This window comes from Corylus avellana, chromosome ca5 (assembly GCF_901000735.1).
Source record: "Corylus avellana chromosome ca5, CavTom2PMs-1.0".
In the NCBI taxonomy this organism is placed as follows: Eukaryota; Viridiplantae; Streptophyta; class Magnoliopsida; order Fagales; family Betulaceae; genus Corylus; species Corylus avellana.
The window spans coordinates 28,975,096-28,993,350 of record NC_081545.1 but is presented as its reverse complement, the minus strand read 5'-3'; the positions used below and the strand labels follow the sequence as shown (position 1 = coordinate 28,993,350).

At 36.1% G+C, this 18,255-nt stretch overlaps 1 protein-coding gene across 2 annotated transcripts in view; it reads right to left on the bottom strand.

Moving 5' to 3' along the window:
- Positions 1-18,255, bottom strand: part of LOC132183408 (protein SWEETIE) — a 53,077-nt gene that overhangs the window by 2,005 nt on the left and 32,817 nt on the right. Inside the window, exons 25-47 of one of the 2 annotated variants that reach the window (XM_059596838.1) lie at positions 16,710-16,866; positions 14,467-14,616; positions 14,206-14,255; positions 13,953-14,052; positions 13,783-13,839; positions 13,629-13,696; positions 10,086-10,179; positions 9,108-9,331; positions 7,554-7,698; positions 7,379-7,447; positions 6,450-6,506; positions 6,177-6,263; positions 5,960-6,088; positions 5,613-5,816; positions 5,033-5,491; positions 3,708-3,773; positions 3,083-3,180; positions 2,868-2,964; positions 2,533-2,671; positions 1,354-1,664; positions 1,128-1,262; positions 824-988; positions 606-731 (exon numbers count right to left, since the gene is read on the bottom strand). In XM_059596838.1, coding sequence (XP_059452821.1) covers positions 606-731; positions 824-988; positions 1,128-1,262; positions 1,354-1,664; positions 2,533-2,671; positions 2,868-2,964; positions 3,083-3,180; positions 3,708-3,773; positions 5,033-5,491; positions 5,613-5,816; positions 5,960-6,088; positions 6,177-6,263; positions 6,450-6,506; positions 7,379-7,447; positions 7,554-7,698; positions 9,108-9,331; positions 10,086-10,179; positions 13,629-13,696; positions 13,783-13,839; positions 13,953-14,052; positions 14,206-14,255; positions 14,467-14,616; positions 16,710-16,866 — 3,187 coding nt within the window. Of the gene's footprint in view, positions 1-605; positions 732-823; positions 989-1,127; positions 1,263-1,353; positions 1,665-2,532; positions 2,678-2,867; positions 2,965-3,082; positions 3,181-3,707; positions 3,774-5,032; positions 5,492-5,612; positions 5,817-5,959; positions 6,089-6,176; positions 6,264-6,449; positions 6,507-7,378; positions 7,448-7,553; positions 7,699-9,107; positions 9,332-10,085; positions 10,180-13,628; positions 13,697-13,782; positions 13,840-13,952; positions 14,053-14,205; positions 14,256-14,466; positions 14,617-16,709; positions 16,867-18,255 lie in introns of both variants that reach the window. The other variant, XM_059596837.1, reaches the window with a different exon arrangement.

Here is an 18,255-nt window from a genome sequence, read left to right as displayed (position 1 = left end):
CCAAGCCCCATCATCTGTCCATATTTATATATTTTTTTAACCTTAAGCGGTTGTTTTTTGGAATTTGGGCTGTGGATTAAATTTGGTTTGCAAATCTTTCCGCGAATTATCAGAATGAAAATGTGGGGTGGACTTTTAGTTTGTTTTGTGGGGGAATTTGGGCGAATGATTAGGACTTGGAGGTGGGTATGATGAATATCATGGTTTTCTATTGAGATTTGGTCATTAGGATGTGTTTTGGATGTGTTTTGTAAGGGTTATGTGAGATTGCTATTGAGGTAACAGAGACGAAAGGCAAGGGAGGTGGGACAGAGCACAGGAGAAAATATATTATTTGATCCATTGGATGTGTTGTCTCAATTACAGAGACTAACAAAGGGGCTAAAATTGAAACATATATGAACTATAGGGTTTCAATTGATGAAATTAGAAACTCAGATTTCAATTTGAAATCAGGTCAAACCCTGAAATTTTGTTATGAGTTATATATTTCTGGATTATATATATATATATATGATTCCAATTTCAATCAGTTCAACATTTGGGTTGGGTCCTCGGATCAGAAAATCCATATATATACACACACGATATAGCATGAAGAGCACCTGGAGTTGCTGCCTGTGCATCGGAGGCATTGACAACAAGACATCCTTGAAATGAACTGCTGAGGCAGGGATTTGAGCTAGATGAGAAACAAGCTTTACAGCGATGCTGCTTATGTCCCTGCCTTCCTGTGATTATTATACATAATTAGAAAAACGTTATGATGAAAGAAGTGTAAAATTTCAATTTTTGAGACCCCTTATACATATAAATATATCACCTGAGACAATTCATCTTCTGATGCCAAGAGAACCATGGCAATGGCTTCAAAAAGCAGATTCATAAAACCTCTCTGAGATTCGCTGCCTTTGGACACTGTCTGCAAAAGCACTAAGATTCTCAAGCACTCACCGACAACAGTTACTGATTCTTTGGTTAGAGGTTTCTGTCATTGATAGAAAACAACAAATCCATTAGAATGATAAAACACTGAAGTTGAACAAGAGAAAGGGTTACAATCTCTAATTCAGAGAGAAAATTGAAACATAAAAAAGAAAAGAAAAGAAAAAAAAGAAAGAAAAGACCTTCAACATCTTTTGGGTGATTGAGAAAATATCTCTAATATGCTCGCCAACCAAAAATATTATAAAAGTATTATCTTCGATGTTCATGCCTTTCTGTACCATATTTTTTAGCACTTGTAACCCAATTGCTTGAACCTGTGCAGAAGAAATTTCCATTAGTCGTCGTTCTGATCTATGTAATACATATGACAACACCTAGATGTTTCACGGATTGTGATCTATTTACCTGTATGTTTGAATCAGCAAGTAATGTTCGGATACATTCAGTGCAATACTTGAACAGAGTAAAATAGATAGGATCACTGCCTTTGCTCTTTCCAAGACATTGAATTTCATGAACCAGCTTGGTAAATGTTATAGTTTGTTCAACACAGAAAACAAGTTTCATTTGCAGTAGTTTGCGTAATGTTGATCTTTTATTCTCCAGTAGATGGATACCATCAATGCAATCCTTAGTCAAATTGGCAACCATATTCAGACAAGTTCCAAGAACTGCTCTCAGATGGAGAATACCATCATCACCAAGTTCAGGATTTTCTGCAGCACAATTTCTATCAGCTACAGATAACCACTAGTAAATCACACCAGAACAAACAATCAGAATAGTCTGATGCACTGTAACATGTATAAGTGCAAATCTAACTTTTGGTTGCATCTACACATGTTTGATTGGCATGTTGGATCCTAGCAAAAAAATGATTGGTGGCATGCTCCATACCTACTGAAACATGACGGCTGTTTCTGGCCATTTGGAATCCAAAAAATAAAATCCCAAATTCAATATATAAAAGTCAACAATTTTAAACTGTTAAATAATTTCTGATGAGACAAGCTAAAGCAATATAAGTAATTCAGCTATACTTGAGAAAGATAATAACTAATAGACCTGAATTGCGATCGAGTAAAATAATTCCAATATACGATCTTATTCAGATTTTTTTTTTTTTTTTTTAATTTTTTTTTTTATAAGTAAAAATGTATATATCAAAAAACCCGAAAGGGCACAACACAATTACACAAGGAAAAAAGCGAGCGCCAAGAATCGCCCAAGAATAAACCCTAAGCTCACAAGGAGCCCCCACAAGAGACCCAAAAGACCCAAACAAAAACACCCTAAAGCCCGAAAAAAATCAGGACTAAGACCTATAGAAGCCCAATAACAGCCCTAAAAACGCAAAGCCACTACTGCACCTCAGGGGGGAAAGAAAAAACATTTTTAGACTCGAATAATTATTATAGCGACTTAAAATCATCTGACAATTATGCAATAATTAATGAATGTTGGACAGGCAAGGATAAAACGAATATATAGGTAATAAGCAAAGAAAACCAGCTTAGGAAAAAAAATTAAAAAAGCAAAGAAAACGGTGTATTGCCAAATCAGTTGCAACTTCACAAAACTTACCACCGATAAGTTTCTCCAATGTAAAATTACTGCATTTGACAAAATCATCAACTATTGAGAAGCATAATTCAGTAGAGGCTTCTCTAATGCACTTGTAACCAATTAAAAGAAACGCCAATACCACTGATTCCAGCTGCTTCTGCAACTGAAGAAATGCAACTAAATGAGAAGAAGGAACTCAGAAGTTGAGACAATCTACGACAATGACTGACAAGGCATATCTAGATGTTAGAAAAGCATGAATCTGCCATGCCTCAAAGAAAAACTCGATGGAGCAAAGACACCATGATCAAAGAAGCATAAAAAGTACCTGACAGTGGACACACTAAACCCACCTTAGTTTCGATACGCTTCAATAGTGTCTTTGCAGTAAAAAATAATGTTGATATCAATCCTTCCCAGTTTGGCTGATCTGGTGAAGTTGCATCGGTACTGAATCTCAAAAGCGTTGGAACTAGTTAGCCAAGGATATTTCTAAGAATAAATTTCAGTTTTTTTTTTTTTTTTTCAAAACTAAAACGAAACCAGATCTTCATGGTATGTTGGTTACCTTCGAAACATTTTAAAGAGATAAGCTAAACAAAGTTCCATTGCCAAATAAGCAAAATTTTCTGTTTCAAGAAAACCTTCAGGGCAGTTTTGCACAATCTGTTGTAAGAATTTGAAGCAAACTATTCAGCATCTCTGCCTGAAATTCAAGCTGGCATATATATGCAAATAACTCAAAGAGAAAAGGTGAATCTCAGATATGAGAGAAAAAAAATTATATACCAGTTCATAATAGAGATGCAAATTACTCTAGGGCACTAATCAGATTGAATCCATACAGGCTTCATAACTCTTACATAGCAGCAGCAAACTTCTCCGTAAATCCCCATATAAGAATTGATAAAAAGAACTAAGTCTGGAAAGTGGATATAGATTTTAATAATATATTGTAATGGAGCACTGGATTTACACAATGAAACTGGAAGGTGCTACAGTGGGACTAGCTACTGGCCAAATCGTCATTTCTGAAAGCTAAAAATGGCGATTTTTGAGAAAACACTCTGAACCAATTGGTCATGTAGCCACGATGTGCATTATTTGCCTAAGCTTTGGTAATATTGCAACATCAATGCTGCTTATTTTTCTCAACTTCAAAATAGTATCTCAAAAGAACTGCTAATGTTTACCTGTGACAGAACAGATATTGCAAGACTGTTAAACGAATTATCCATGTCTGTGGAATATAAGAAAACCTGCATCCATTAAAAGCTTCTTAAGCACCCTTATGAATATACCCCTTAATTTAAACATCGAAGAGATAAATCATTCTAGCATCACCCACATAAGCAGCCATTCATCCGGGTCAGATTTGAAGTAAAACATGGTTTGAATAAAGGCAACATGAAGTGAGAGGAAAAAGCAGGTGAATTTGCACTTTCAAAAGACAAAGAAATGAGTGCCAGAAGTCAAAAGACATAAATTAATTATTCAGAATGACATATTTGTATCTACCTTACACCAGTATTGAGATTAAACCAAGGGATACACATATAGGGTCGCAAAGTGGCCAGTGGAAAACCCAAAGGGGACTAATTTCTTGTTGCTGTTCCATATCGCCTTTATGTATTGAGGAAAAAATCTACAGTATAATTCAATGGAAACACATTTCATCCCTATTGACTTCTCATGGATTCATAGCTCACTGAATATGACCCCAACATTAAAACATGAAGAGGCTTAGCACAGTTGGCATGTTTTCGACATGCTTTGCACAAGCAGAAAATTCAAAAATAGAATCAAAATTTCAGATAAAACTTGATGTGAGAGGGTGGAGACCTAGAGCAGTGGCTCTTTTTCTTAATTTATAAGATTTTAACTGCAACGAGAGTCAAAGAGACCGGTTAACCAATTTGAGAAGTTCAGGTTTTATCAATACATCAAGATCAGAATAAATCAGTTTTAAAATATGTCATCATATTTTAGAATATATGAAATTGGGATTATACAAAAGTATGTTTTCAAATCATAGTACAGTTGCAACCAAGTGTATGCCTTCATAAACTCTTTCCTATGAGTTTAGAAACTCATAAACTCACTTAAGGAATTGATTAAAAGAATGATTTGAATGTTGAATAGAAGCATGCATTAAAAGAAAGAAATTTAAAAGAAAAAGGTAATTGTTTAGTTGTCTCAAGAACATATTATCGATAATATGTAAAAAAACATTTGATCTAATAAATCTATCATAAAAATTGGGCCCGCTGAAGAAAACTTCAGCTACCACAGACATTAATGGCATGGGATCTGTTTACGATTTCATGAAGTGCCACCATTTCAACTACCACCAACTGCATCAATTATTGTCATTTCAGAATGACCTAATTCAAGATGATGAGTTCAGACATTAATTCCAATGAGGCTACACGTGGCAATTCAGTTCACATTAGATGCGCAAAACACACCCTTCTTTACACAAGTTATAAGAACAAAACAAACAGAGAAAGATCAGCACCTGTAACAATTCTCTGCTAATATCCATAGTAAGAAATCCCATGCTAAAAAATCTTTTAGCAGAGAGACACTGGAAAACCGGTAGCACAATCTCATACAAGTTCAGGCCTGGAGGATCCAGTTCTTCAATTGGTGAGTCTTCGCCATGTTTTGCTTTAGCACAAGTCAATGACAATTTAGATTCACCAAGAGTTAGATATTGTCCCTGAAAAAGAACAAGTAGAGCAAAGCCCCATAGAAACCGAAATTCTATCGACTCCAATTCAACCATGCTATATCCAGATACTAAGCTTTGTGCTAGATTCTCCACAGGGGCTTTGGAATGTTCATTCACATCAAGACTTGAAGGAACTGCATCCAGTGCAAGCGCTTGTAAAATTACTGGCCAGGATTCTTCCAAACAAGGCTGCAACTTTGAAGAAACCAGAGGTGATTGGATTCCATCAAGGAACTGATTCCACTGTAAGAAGCAGTGCAACTTGAATAAGTATGCCATAAAGACATTAGAGAGGTTTAATCTATATGAAACTTTAGTCTCTCTGAAGTGAAAGATGTTATGATAAAGGAAAGAGGAAGCTTACATTCTTCTTCAGATGCAAACAAAGGCAAATATAACTGTAATCCTTCAAAATCCGGATCCAGTACTTTCCCAGTATACTTGAACTCTTTGCAAACAAAGGTAACAATGCTAGATATTCATCTGGAATCCCACTATGGTGTCTCCTCAAGAATGCATATGTATAACACTTGAGAGAAGCATGAGCAGCGAAAAGTCTTATCTTGATCTAGTTTACAATTAAGATAATAGAACAAGACTCATCTTAATGAACAGCCGTATTCAGATAATATAAATCGGAAAAAGAAAGAAAAAAAAATACAGAGACTTTGGTCAACATAAACAAATCTGAAGAAAATGGTACTAATTTACCTTGCATGAAACCCATTCAGCAAATGAAGGATAATAAAGTTCTTCAAAATCATTCAATGGGCGTGAAATCAATGAAAATATGCGTTTAACTGCAACTTGATCACCACTAATTATTCCGCTCGTCAGTATCTGGATTTTTTTTTATGTGTCATTGCATCTCATATACTTTCATTCAATTGGAAAATAATAAAACAAAAAACATGTCTTTACTCTTAACCTTGGTAGCCAGTTGCAAGCCAGCCTCCAATAGAAAAGGGCCAGCAGATGTGTCCAAGGCAGTGCGAACTGCAGATACTAGTTGGGCCTACATAAAACATCAATAAATATGAGATCATGAAGCTCAGAAATTATACAACTAAATACATAACACAATATTCTCTCCAAAATCTCTCCAAGAAACCATGAGTAACATGTCTGATAATTTAAGGTGGTTGAGCATTGGAATAATATGCAAGAAGTAAAAAAAAAAAAAAAAATCCTGTCAACATACCTGATACTGTTCCAGTAAAAGGTGTCCTGGAAGCTCAGGATCAGGTATCATTTCAAACTGTATACAAAAATCACAAAGACAAACAATTTAATGTTTGGTAGATACAAAATTTACAGCAAAAAGCTAAAATAGAGAACAAAATGGAAATTACGCTCCTAGATAAAGCCAGATGTTTCCTTACACCCAATTGCCTAGCAATTATAACACACTAGAAATAGCAAAGTATTTCAGTACTCGTACCACCTAGTTTCCTGGAATTATATTAGTCCTTAACTTGCTGTTTTTATCTCATGAAACTTTTTTTTATTTTTTATTTTTATTTTTTTATAAGCAATCAAGTTATCATTAAAAAGTGTAAGGCGTCCCCAGGTATACATAAAGTAGTTAGCTAGAGGGGGAAAAAAGAACCAAGGAAAATCTCATGAAACATTGAAACGTCAAGTTAATAATAATCAATCTATGTTGCCTCCAAAAAATTTCACCTCATAGGCTTTCTTAGGCGAAATTCATTTAATGACAGAAAGACCCTAGAAACATATGCAGCAGATGATTAGCATCAAAACCACAATATTGAGTGACTATTAAGTTTGATTTTCTAAAGTAATTCATATTAGGTTTGCTGAATAGTTTGTTTTTCAGTAACTGCTAGAACCCACATCTCTGACACTTCCATGTGGCATAGAGATTAAAATCTATATTTTCAAAATCCTGAAGTTCTTTAATGATGTCTCAAGTTAACAGGAGTTGTCACTTCTCATCACCGTAGCAGCACAATGTCAAAATATAATCTCTAGTTAAAAAATGTTGAATTAGACAAATTGTAGAATACCGACAGACGATAAAAATTTGCTCCAGTCGATGGAGTTAACCAAGAAGAAGATAAATTGCAGAACTAGTATTCTTTATCCCCTATTTTCACACACATTTACCTTATCCATAATTGTACACAGAAGTCCCACACCAATTGGCCGCATGCTTTCAAACTGTATTGTGCTTATCTGAGACAAAAAAATATAATGAAAAATGTCAACCTTAACATGAATTTCTAGGCCAGAGACTTTTTCAAACTAACATAATAATATGGTGTGAGTTCATATTAAGCACCTGATAAGCAAGTGATATTAACTCTTGTACATGGAGTACTAGCCAGCTACTAGAAACCTGTCTATTCGAAGCTTCTTTCCTTGCCAAAGAGAGGTCAAAATGAGCTGGGTCCTTTCCTACAGCTCTGGGTAGATGACTCAAACACCTATGTACCAACAAATAACTAAAATTAGATAACCTTAAGGTATATAGATATCTACACACACATTTATATACACACATGCCAATACATGAGTTGAAATTAAGGTCACAATTAATGCTTTGAAAGGTGGGAGGGGTTTAACCCTTCAAGGAGGGTATCACATGCGCATTAAGACATTGTATATCTTTAAGACATCCATACTGTAATTGCTTTAAGGCATCCATAGAATATAGGTTTTATGCTGAAATTTTGATTTTGATTTAAATTTTAAATTCATACTATTTAACTTTGACTAATGAGTTTTATAACCATAAATTTCTTAAAGAAGTACGTGATGCAATTATCTTCAATATATACTTACTATTCATTTGGCCCCTTCATTCATAAATTTTTACCTGCCCAGTAATGGGCAGTATATTTGGGTTGTGGCCATCTATGCTTCCAAGAATTAGGATAAAGTTCACTTAACTCCCTCAAACTACCACCCCAATAACAATCTACCTCCTAAACTATCAATTATGACAATGTACCCCCCCTCCCCCCAATTCTAGCAAAATGACGAAATTACCCCTATAGAATTTTCAATAAGACAAAAATACCCTTAAAATTTTGAAAAAAGAATAAATTTTAGTATTTTTGTTTTTATTTTAACAAAGGTAATTTTGTCATTTTGTTAAAATTTGGGGTACATTATCATTGTTTTGGTAGTTTATGGGGTAAATTGTTGCAATTGATAGTTTGGGGGGTAGATTGTCATTGAGGTGGTAGTTCGAGGGAATTAAGTGGACTTTACTCTAAGAATTATTTCTCACAAAAAAAAAAAAGAAGGAAGTGAACTGTCCCGTATAAGCATCAACTTCAAACCATCCTAAACTTTCATGGACAATTGAGGACATACTATCAACCAAAGAACTGTACAAACATTCCTTGAGGAGTAAAAGAGAATCAACTATAATCTAAAACTAAGAAATATTGGCACTACTATGACTGCAATTTACACAGAAACAGCTAATCTATAATCCAATATTTTATTTAATTTCTAGGAGTGAAGGTATATACAAGAAAACCGAATATATGAGACTACCATAAATTAAAGGGTAAAAATCAACTTCCACGGAACAAAGAAATTGGATTATGTGGCATAGAGACCAGGGCAGACCTAATGTTCACTCAAGTTCCAGAATTATCTTCCAATATAGATATTGGTTTCTATGACAAAATAAATAGAAAATGAATGAAACTTCCAAATCCTGACCTAGATGTACTCATTTCATTTCATTCTAAGAGAAACCAAGTGCACTGTAAATAAGGTAGAATGTGCATGCAAAGATACCTTTGAGTGTGACGTGTAAGAGGAATTGAAATGTAATTTCAAGAATAAAGAAAAGAAGTATAAGAAAGGCATCACATACTCAGCAGCAAAAACTCTGGTTCGATATCTGAGGTGCTTCTCTCTATTTTGCATTATGCTGGACGCCTCAAATCTATAACCTCGTCCTGGCAAGCCTTCAGAACTAGAAACCATGTTTTCATCATCTTCTCCAACATTTAGCCTTGTGCCACCATCTTGATCACTTGAAGGATCATTTACTGCATTTTTATTATTTTCAGTTATCCTTGTTGACATCGCAAGAACCTGGACAAAAGTTTAAACAGCTCATTTAACTAGTGCTCATGCTGCTATAGCAAAACTATATTTTACCATCTTAAAGACACCTCAAGTTTTCTATTGCCTTGAGGAGTCAAAATATTTTACAACATTTACATTCCTTAACCTCAGTATTAAAATATATAATCGTAAGATTATTTACAAGATAATGTAAAAGTGTAAAAACATCTACCTAGCTAGGAAATGCATTAAAAACAATGCATCGCATCACAAGTGAAGGCATCATTAAGTGCATATTTAAATACCCAAATCGGGATTCTCACCACTTAATGAACACATTTTGAGATATCATAACCAGCAATCTAAGAACCCATTTAACTGAGAAGAAAGAGGCCTACAAAGGATAGCACTAAACCTCTATGTTCACAATATGAAAGATAAAATGGATTCAAAATATGCATATGATGATAAAATAAGTTCTCGCCTAAATAATTTGGATTTTACAAATGGATAAACTATAGTTTTCATCAAAAAACTATATTTGGGAAAATGGGTGATCAATCAAATTTACAAATTTTTTAAATCATAAGAAAACAAAACTAATCTCAAGATGGCATTAGATATTTCACACAGTTCACCTCAAATTTTCTCCTTCAAGTTTCAAATCTCTAGGTTCTTTCTTTAAACAAAATGGATCACATTATTTGGTTGTACAATGTTAAAGCATTGAATAACAGGTGCAAGAAAAATCCCTCACTTTGGACTAGGAAAAGAGCTTTACCAAGTTACGACATATTGATAACCAATGAGATGGACGTGAAGGACATGATGCATAAAGCAACCGCATAATTGTTGTACGTGCCAGATTCCCGATCCTACAAGATTAGACTGAAGTTATAACCCAAAAATTACAATAGAAAAGCATTACGTGCACATTCCAATGGCTTCATGGCAGCCATTTCTCTCTCCTTTACAGTGTATAGATTGAAAGATAACGTAGTTTTATATAACTAACGATGACAGAAAAATTGATCAGCAAGACAAGCCAACAATACTAACTAATGAACAGTGGCTGCAAGAACAATAAAGAAAGATATATATCTTAGTCTCAAGTCAAGCATGCCTACATACACTCCACAAGAGAATATATGAATGCGGGAAGCTGAGCAAACTAACTTCATAAGGAGCTATATATCCCACGCCACCTTGTCTTTCAGAAAGTTGATACTAGTTACCATAAGTGAATGTTACATAAGTTATGTTGCCTATGACTAAAATAGGAACAACATAAGCTAGAGGAATTGGCTGAGCAGAATCCTCAGGATTCTCTTTACATATTTTTGGATCTTCCATACAAAGTTTTGTTGACAGGACTCATAGAAACACTGTGGCAGCTACTACCCTTTTTATTCACATTCAGTATCTATATTTTCCCCTGCTTCTGCATCTTTTCTTGTGCTTCTTCACACGTAACTTTTTCATTTTCTATTCCTAGACTCATGGAGAGAAGTATCAATTTATCTGATGGTATGCTACTTTTTGCTTCTAAAGTTGAGCTTCTTTCCCTTCTAAGCCATGAAATTCTAATATCATGTACATATAACAGCCCTTAGTCTTTGATTTCCTCAATCTTTTCAAGCCAACTTTGTCTGATTGGTCTCCTTAAAAGACCAAGCTTCAGATTGATTTAAGCGTCCAAAACTTGATTTCCGGCTATGTGAATAACCAAACTATTTAATATCAAATGGCAAGACCCAAAAGAAGGTAGGGTTTCTCACAACAATGGCGAGAGAATACTTAGCAACCAGCAACATGAACTTGTTCAGACTATGCTAAACCTCACAGGTTACCTCATTAAATACCAACTACATATATTTTACCATCCATGACCTCCTCACCTTCATTGAGGTTTAGTCATATCCAATGACACTGAAATTTGATAGCAGCAATATATTACAAAAGAGTCTGACTGCATACATAACCTCATTGCTTCACAATCCTAACAAATTATCATCATAATAACCTCAAGGTTATAAGATGCTTGGTAATCAATAATTTCCCAATGCACAAATTAATCGATAAATAAGCAATTCAGTTGTTCAAGCCTTCATATCTGAAAATGCCTGATGAATGCTATACCATTAAATGGGGACAAAAGAAGGCATGATGAGAAAGTGGAACATGCACACCATATGTATTCATACTGGGTAAAAACAATGATACAAAAATAACGACAATAGGAACCAGTGAAACAATTGTTCAAGCCTTCATAATTGAAAATGCCTAATGAATGCTATACCAAAAAACAGGGGCAAAAAAAGGCATGGTAATAAAGTGGAACATGCACATGATATGTATTCATACTGGGTAAAAACAATGATACAAAAATAACGACAATAGGAACCAGTGAGACAACAAACAAAACAATTTATAGTCCATATTATTTGGGAGCTGGCTACCGACTAAAATAGGAATCTGAGAACCAAGATCACTCTCATGTACAGGATCTGCCCAAGAACAACAGTCCTATGGTAAACACCATACAGAAATCTTTAACTGCCCACCCTGGATTCACAAGTTTACAAGACATGCAGGATAGTATACATTGACTAGGGCTTTTAAGTTCTCAAGCCTTTATATGTATACGGCACAGTGTGACAGCCATCTCATTTACCCAACAACTTACCAAGACTTCAGAATTCTCTTTTCAAGCAATTGGATTTTTTTTTTTTTTGATAAGTATGTAACTAACTTTATTAAAAGCGTAAAGCGCCCCAAACTACACTGGAACTATACAAGGAGGATCACCTAACTAGAAAGGGAAAAACGTACAAGGAAATCATCATAGCTAATCGAAACCGGGAAAACAAACGCTATAGTCCAAAGATACAGAGTATGGAAACAATAGGATAAAATGTCCTCGAAATACCTCTCCTCATCCTCGAAGCACCTATTATTTCTCTCTCTCCATAGACACCAAAAAAAGCAATTAGGCACCATTTTTCAGACTGGCATCCTCCCCTTCTTCTGCAGACCACCCAGGCTAACAACTCGAAAACCCGACCAGGCATTACCCATGATAACCCAAAACGGCCAAAAAAGGCACTCCACAAAGCAGACGCCACCTCACAATAAAGAAGAAGATGATCCACCGTCTCCTCACTCTTTTTGCACATCCAACATCTGTTTACCACAATCACATTTCGCTTTCTGAGGTTATCTAAGGTCAGAATTTTCCCCCAAGCCGCCGACCATGCAAAAAACGCTGCCCTTGGAGGAGCTTGAGTCCGCTACACACTCTTCCAAGGGAACCTCCTCCCTTCCAAGCATGCCAAGGAGAGAAAGAGAGACTTGACCTTGAACGTAAGAGTTCCACCATAAACTATCTTCCGACCCTCTTCTCACTCTAGTAGAATGTAGCACCTGGAAAAAGGAGGCAAAGGCATCCACCTCCCAATCATGAGCCTCTCTCGAAAAACTCACATTCCACTGGTTGGACCCACCTAGCATCTCCACGTTATCCGCAACTGAGGCATCCTTCGCAGAAGCAATACTATAAAGGATCGGGAACGCTATCTTGAGAGCTAAATCTCCACACCACCAATCATGCCAAAAGCTAATCCTAGACCCATCCCCCACTTCAAATCTCGTAAAGCCTTTGAAAGTATCCCACCCTTTCCTAATATTCTTCCATAACCCTACCCCAAACAATCCTCCGGGCTCAACAGAACACCACCCTCCCCATAAACTTCCAAACTTCACATCTACCACAGCTCTCCACCAAGCATCTCTATCCGACCCATAACGCCACAACCATTTCCCTAGAAGGGCGCGGTTGAAGACCAATAAGTTTTTGATCCCCAACCCTCATTCCTTGATCGGAGTGCAAACCTGCGACCACTTCACCAAGTGGTATTTGAACTCTTCAAGCAATTGGATTTAAATCTCCTTAACTAACAAAAATATTCTAACAGCCTGATGTAGATTGGAAAAGAAGAACAAGAGTTCTTACTGTTAAAGATTGTTGACAAAAGGCATATCAACATGTCCGCATCTCCATTTAAAACGACTATTTACCCTAATCTTTATTTATATATATAAAAAAAAAAAAAGGCATATCAACATGTAGGTACAAGTACAACATTCTACTGCAATCATCACAAGATGCAAAGATAACAAAGGTAGCAACACACATATAATTCTAACACAAAAGGCAAAAGAAAGAAAAAGAAAAGAAAAGAAAATCATTAGAAATTTGATCACCGATTTATGATTGGAACACAAGTGTTATATTGACATACTCAAGAGTCAGGATGAAACATACTCAGAGTCAGTTTCTTCATCCAGCATATGGAACAAGTTATCTTCAATTTGCTCATTGATCATGGAAACCTGTAAAAAATTGTATCAGTACAAAGATCTGAAGCATTGGGATGACGCTCATTAGTTGGTTGGAAAACAAAAGATCTGGGACTCACTGGATCCTTTTCTATGAGATGTCGAAGAGTAGAGACAGCAAGATGCCTTAAAGTGGGCTGTTCAATTTTTTTTTTTTTTTTTTTTTTTTTAAAAAAAAACAAATAGTATCAGAGAAAAGAAACAAAGATATATCAATCAAGACTTCATCTCATTATCAAAGGAACAAAACCTGTCTTGAGGATAGGGTCGGGAGAAGAGTTTGCACGTGCGAGTGTACGGAAACAGCTTGTGGTGCAAAAAGAACAAGTTGTTGTGTGAAGCGGACACTCCTGTAAGAATAATAAGCAAGAGATTATAAGCTCAAAAATAATAAGAAATAGGTTTTAACTGAAATCATCCCAAAGGATTGAAACCAATAGTTGGAGAGACTAATTTTAAAGAAAGAACAAAGAAAAGAAAAAAAAAAAAATTGAATCACATACTCAAGCATTGTTGCTGTTTCTTGCCAGGAGCTTATCTCTGCAACAACGGACTGGATACAAAATTTATCAAAAGTTCGTAATCACAATCATTTACTAAAAAGTACAAAGTAATAACAATAAAGACAACAAACGGAAAGGACAACAATGATAAGTTCAGCTTATAAAAACTTAGCAAATAGATTTGTATGTCACCATAAATAACATTTCAAAAGGATTTAAACACAAAGTTCTATGGTGGTTGACAACTCCGAAGAACAATACCTTGCAGCGTGAAAAGAAAATGCTGCCTGGAGCAAGTTCAGGACCAATAACAGCAACAATAGCATTTATGAGGCGGCCAACTCCTTGCTGAAGCTCTACCCATCCATTCTCCTCGGACAAAAGAATCTCCATGGCAAGGCCAAGTGTTGCCTATCATTGAAGAGAAAATGATAAAAATAATTATGAATGAAAAATTAACCATTCAAATTGTTAAAAAGAAACGGACAAGCGTCCCTACTGTAAAAGGTGGTGAGGTGTCCCAATGAATTGTCCAATGGTAAGATGTCCATATGACCCCCTATGAGTTGTCATACAGTGAGATGTCCATATTTTAGAGTACTATAATTGTTCCGAAATGGATTGTGAGGGCCAGGGATATAACAATGATCTTGGGCCACCCTCTTTTGTAAAATACACTAATCTTACCATGGTACCAGAGCAAGATTCTAGGGCTTATATTACTATCTAGTTCATGTTTTTTTGGTCTCTGACTTCTTTGTTTTCTCCCCTTTTGTAACAGTGTCAGTGCTGTAGGCTAAGGCCCGATACCCATGGTTGGAGGTCAATGGTTATCAATGCAGTGGTTGATTCTGAGGTGGTGTTGCCTGCGTGGTCACTGTTATTGCGGCCTTTCTTTGTTTAAGTTCTTACTGTGTTTTCGTTGATTGTGTTTTGATTACCAGCGGTGTTTTGTGTTGTTTGGTTGTAGTTATTGATGGTGTGAAAGGCAGAGAGCCCACCTTTGATGGTTGCTGACAGAGAACATCTATCAATTTGGCGAATCTACAGTGGTTGTGATGGTGGCCCGTAGTTGGTTACGACATTGTTGTGGTGGTCCGATGACACCATTGTAGTCCTTAGTGGTGTCTGTTCGTGTTCGTGTGGTGGTTGTCTGCATCGTCTGGTTGCCGACCGTGAATCTCTAGCACGTTTCAAAGAAGAAAATGGGCATTTGGCTGTGAGTGCACGGATATCCCAGTTTGGTTAAGTCACTTACGTGACATAATATTATTCCAATTTTATTCTTGGACTGAGTCCAGATAAACCCAAAATCAGTCCATATTTGACTCCAGCCCAAGTTCAAAGCCGATCCATCGTAACGGATTCGGCTCAAGCTGAAACCAATTTGGTCAAGAAAATTCGGGCTCAGCCCATAACCTGGTTTTGTTCATAAAATTAGATCAACCAAAATTCTAATGCGGTCAAGCAAAATCCAAGCAACCCAAAATCATGTCTCCACCAGTGTTGGGGTTTTTTGACGACGTTTTGGCCAGCATTGGTGTTTTCCAATGAATCTCAACCGATGTTGGTGTTTTCCAGTCAGAATCGACCAATGTTTGTGTTTTACGACGAATCTTGATTGGTATTGGTGTTTCCTAGCGAGTTTCGACTAATGTTTGAGTTTTCCGGCGTGTTTTAGCCGGATTTGTTGTTTGCAGGTGAAATTTTTGAGGTTTCCAGTGATGTTTCGGCCAGTTAAAAAAAATTTCGATGTTGCTTCGGCCGGTTCAGTAGTTTCAGGCATTGTTTCGGCCAGTTACTGATGTTGTTTTGACTGGTGTTGGCCGGTTCTGATCCTTTTGGCCAGTTTTAGTTGTGTTTCGGCCAGTTCATACGTTTTCTGCAAATTTTGATGTGTTTTCGTCCGGTTCATCTCAATTTTCAGCCAGTTTGGTGATATTTTGGCTCAATCAGTTTTCGTCTGGCTTGGTGATATGTCAGCCGGTTCATATGTTTTTTCATCCAGTTTGGTGATATTTCAACCAGTTTAGTGTTGTTGCGGCCGGTTCAGTTCATTTTTGACCAATTTGGAGGTTTTGTGGCGATGTTTTCGGCCAGTTCTTATTGCTTTTCATCCAATTTGATTGTATTTCAGCCAACAAATTAGTGTTTCCAAAGTCTTTTTGTCAATAAGAGGGAGTGTTAGAAAGGAACTGACAAGTATCCCTATTCCAATTTTATTCTCACACACAACAGCCCCCCACCCAAAACACACATATTTCCACTCCATATGAGTGCCCGTCTAACGCAGCTTGTTTGTGACCAACGATTTTGTAAAGAGAAAGATATAAAAGGTTGAATCTCCTAAAGTCTGGTACACTATTGGGAGTGCAGCCAGCTTCTGTCAAGATTTAGAGGAGCAATGGAAATAATAAGACAGTCAAATAGGTCAAGATGCAACACATGACACTTGATGAAAACCATTTTTCTTAAGCCACTACAGTGGCAAAGAATTGGATTACCTGGACATGAGACACAAAGGATAAACCAGCAGCCTCAATGGTCAAAAGAAGTCCATGCAAAGACCAAATCTGTAAACTAGCTACTGAACTTTTAGCTAGCAAAGTGATTGAGCTCACAGTTGCAGGAACTAAAGTTGACAAAGCCATTCCTCCTGCACTGCAGGCAAATTATATAAGATGGGGAAAACCAAAAAAAATCTAGAAACCGTCAATGTTTAGATATGGAACCTACCATCAACAAGTATCATGACACAAACCAAACAAATGTAGTATAATTAACAAGCTGTACTTGCAATAATATTTTAATACTTCACGTTATATTTTGGAAGCTAAAATTAAAATGCAACATGAAGAAGTTCAGCAACACACTTGTATTTCATTATTGTCAATTATTTTATGCATGACATATTGGTTTGTCTTTCATATATTATGTTGATATATTGGTAGATTTTCATACTTCACGTTATAACTAACTATTCCATGTTTGCATATTTTTTCCTAGATTGACAAACTCTCCATTCATGTTTGTATTCTCAGGTAAGGGTGTTAAGTGAGCAAGCCGCTTGCGAGTGAGCTTGGGATCAGCTCATATAAGCTCAGCTCAATTATTAAACGAAACAAGCTCGATTGGACTCGGTTAGGCTCGTAAGCATGCTCGTATAAGCTTGTATATATATATATATATATATATATATATATAAAGTAACAAAAAAAATGATCAATATATATTATTTGATGTGGTAAATAATTATTTGTAATGATAAATTGTAGTTAAATTAAATAAATATTATAGATAATTTTTTTTTTTGAAATGATTGTTAACATATTTTTTCATCTAATGCATTTCTTCTTCTTGTTGAGATTTGATTTGATTATAGCCGTGGAAGAACGAAAAAGAAATGAAGGGAAAGAGGAAGAGAATCAGAGAATCAGAGAAGGGAGAGGAAGAGAATCAGAGGAAGAGAAAGAGAAAGAGAAAGAGAAGGGAGAGGAAGAGAATAAGAGGAAAAAAAATGGGTTGCAGAATGTTTCTCGCCATCTTGGTGAAGATGACTAAAGTGTGCCCCACCTTCTTTCGAGTAGAAAAAGTGGTTGTCCTACTAAAATTGGTTGTCCCACATCGGTAAGATAAGGCAACCCATCAACATTTCTTCTCTATAAAATGATGGATAACATTCCTTTGTTAAACAAGTGTGCAGTGGGCCCTTGCTGTAAGTGTTAGCTGCAGCTAATACTTGGCAGCTAATGCACAAGCTGGCTTTCAAGTCATTTTAGTTTATTTTTATAAAATAATATATTTATTCGAGCTGCTCAGCTCAGCTTGTTTAATTTTCAAGTCAAGTTTGAGCAAAATTTAAAGGAGCCGAGCTCGGACAAGCAAAGCTCGCCCAAGCTCAGCTCGTTTACACCCTTAGGGATAAAAAATTGTGGTTAGCAGTTAGGCTTTAGGACAAATAGAATGCTCTGAGATTGTGAGCAACATAAAGGGAAAGTAAAAGGAGAAAAAGAAAGCAAGGGAGAGATGTTGAACTTATTCTTAAAGTAC